At 43.3% G+C, this 1,417-nt stretch overlaps 1 protein-coding gene across 1 annotated transcript; it reads right to left on the bottom strand.

The window, feature by feature from the left end:
• Positions 1–622: 622 nt before the first annotated feature.
• On the bottom strand, positions 623–1,417 carry LOC126695929 (serine/threonine-protein phosphatase 7 long form homolog). The gene has a single exon (XM_050392723.1). The coding sequence runs from the start codon at positions 1,415–1,417 to the stop codon at positions 623–625; it is 795 nt and encodes a 264-aa protein (XP_050248680.1).

The following is a 1,417-nucleotide window of genomic DNA, read 5'->3' as shown; positions in this document are numbered from 1 at the left end:
TAGTACCCTATCTATGTTAGGCAATTGCAGGATTGGGAATTATGTCTCCCTGCCCTGTTTGATTTACTGTATTCTCAATGGGTTCAGCTTTGGACAGAAGACAGCATATTGGAAACTAGATAGAAATGGTGACTAAATCCATGTGTATGCTTGCTAGCTTGCTGTGAGGATACAGAAGGAAACCAAGTCCCTTTAGAAGTCTTCAAAAACAAACATCTTCAATATTAATATTGTACTTAAATACGATCAGATTATATATTATTTACCAATATTTTGTACAACCTATTTTTAGAAATTGTCGCCGAGTATATATTAAGTACTAAATGACGTGTGTAATTGTGATTCCCATTGCACTAATAGATGCAACTAAGTGTTATGTATTAGCATTATCTATTAAAAAAAAGTATATTGTATTTGTAATTTTCTTCTGCACTCATAACAGTGTATATTGGCATGCTATATCTTGTTAAGTAATCCATTAAATTAATGTCAATTGGACTTTTGGTTTGAAACAGGGTTTACTTCTTGACAACAGTGTCCTTAGTGAATGTATTACAAGTGGGATAAACTATAGACACATGCACGGTGAATGACAAATGGCATGACAATTGTATCAAACTAATCAAATAACATACTGATTGGCAAGGGGACCTGCCTCCACTGGCGGTAGTGGTGACCTCATAACAGGGCATATCAGTGGGAACCTCGAATACGCCCACAGCTGCACCAACATCACTGCTCCTCCAATCTGCATCGCCTTCGACTCCGATGCCTTGCATAAGTGCCTGTACAGCCAGGCTAATGCCCCACTACCCCAACTGTACCTCTTCGCGTTGTTGATTGGGTTTAGGAACTGTAGAGGCAGCACCGACACCCAGTCTGCCGACTTATCCATAAACAAAATCGTCCCCAACCGATCGAGTATGTGATAGTACGCATGTTGCTGCACTACCTCATCAGTAGCATTCGCAGCTAGGGGACCACTAAATTGTGCATCCAGCCAGGTGAATCTGAGCCTCGCCCCAGCAAGGATAGAGGTGTTCTCATGGGGATGTGGTATCGGGTCTGGTGGACGATGACCCCATAACTGAAGACACAACGTAGGCCAATCCATCTTCACAGCCCCAGTAATTGGCAACCCATCAACACGAACCCCTAGTATCATCTCAATATCTTGTAAGGTGATGCTTATCTCTCCATGCGGTAGGTGGAATGTGTGCGTCTCTGGACGCCAACGCTCAACTAGTGCTGTGATCAACGCATGATCCACTTCCAAGTTTGGAACCTTGAATAACCCTTCAAAACCCGCCTCAGTTATGTACCGAGCAATCCGTGGGTCAAGCCCATGCTCGGGTAACTTGCAACTTCGGCATCTGCACTTTAGCACGCCTGGCACTACCTGCACACGAAAGAGCAT

This window comes from Quercus robur, chromosome 8 (genome assembly GCF_932294415.1).
Source record: "Quercus robur chromosome 8, dhQueRobu3.1, whole genome shotgun sequence".
Classification (NCBI taxonomy): domain Eukaryota; kingdom Viridiplantae; phylum Streptophyta; class Magnoliopsida; order Fagales; family Fagaceae; genus Quercus; species Quercus robur.
Note: the sequence above shows the minus strand (reverse complement) of the source record. Positions and strands in the feature narration are given on the sequence as shown.

Excerpts from the sequence above, each read along its gene's own strand:
- LOC126695929 (XM_050392723.1), bottom strand. The coding sequence starts at position 1,417 with ATGCTCTTTCGTGTGCAGGTAGTGCCAGGCGTGCTAAAGTGCAGATGC.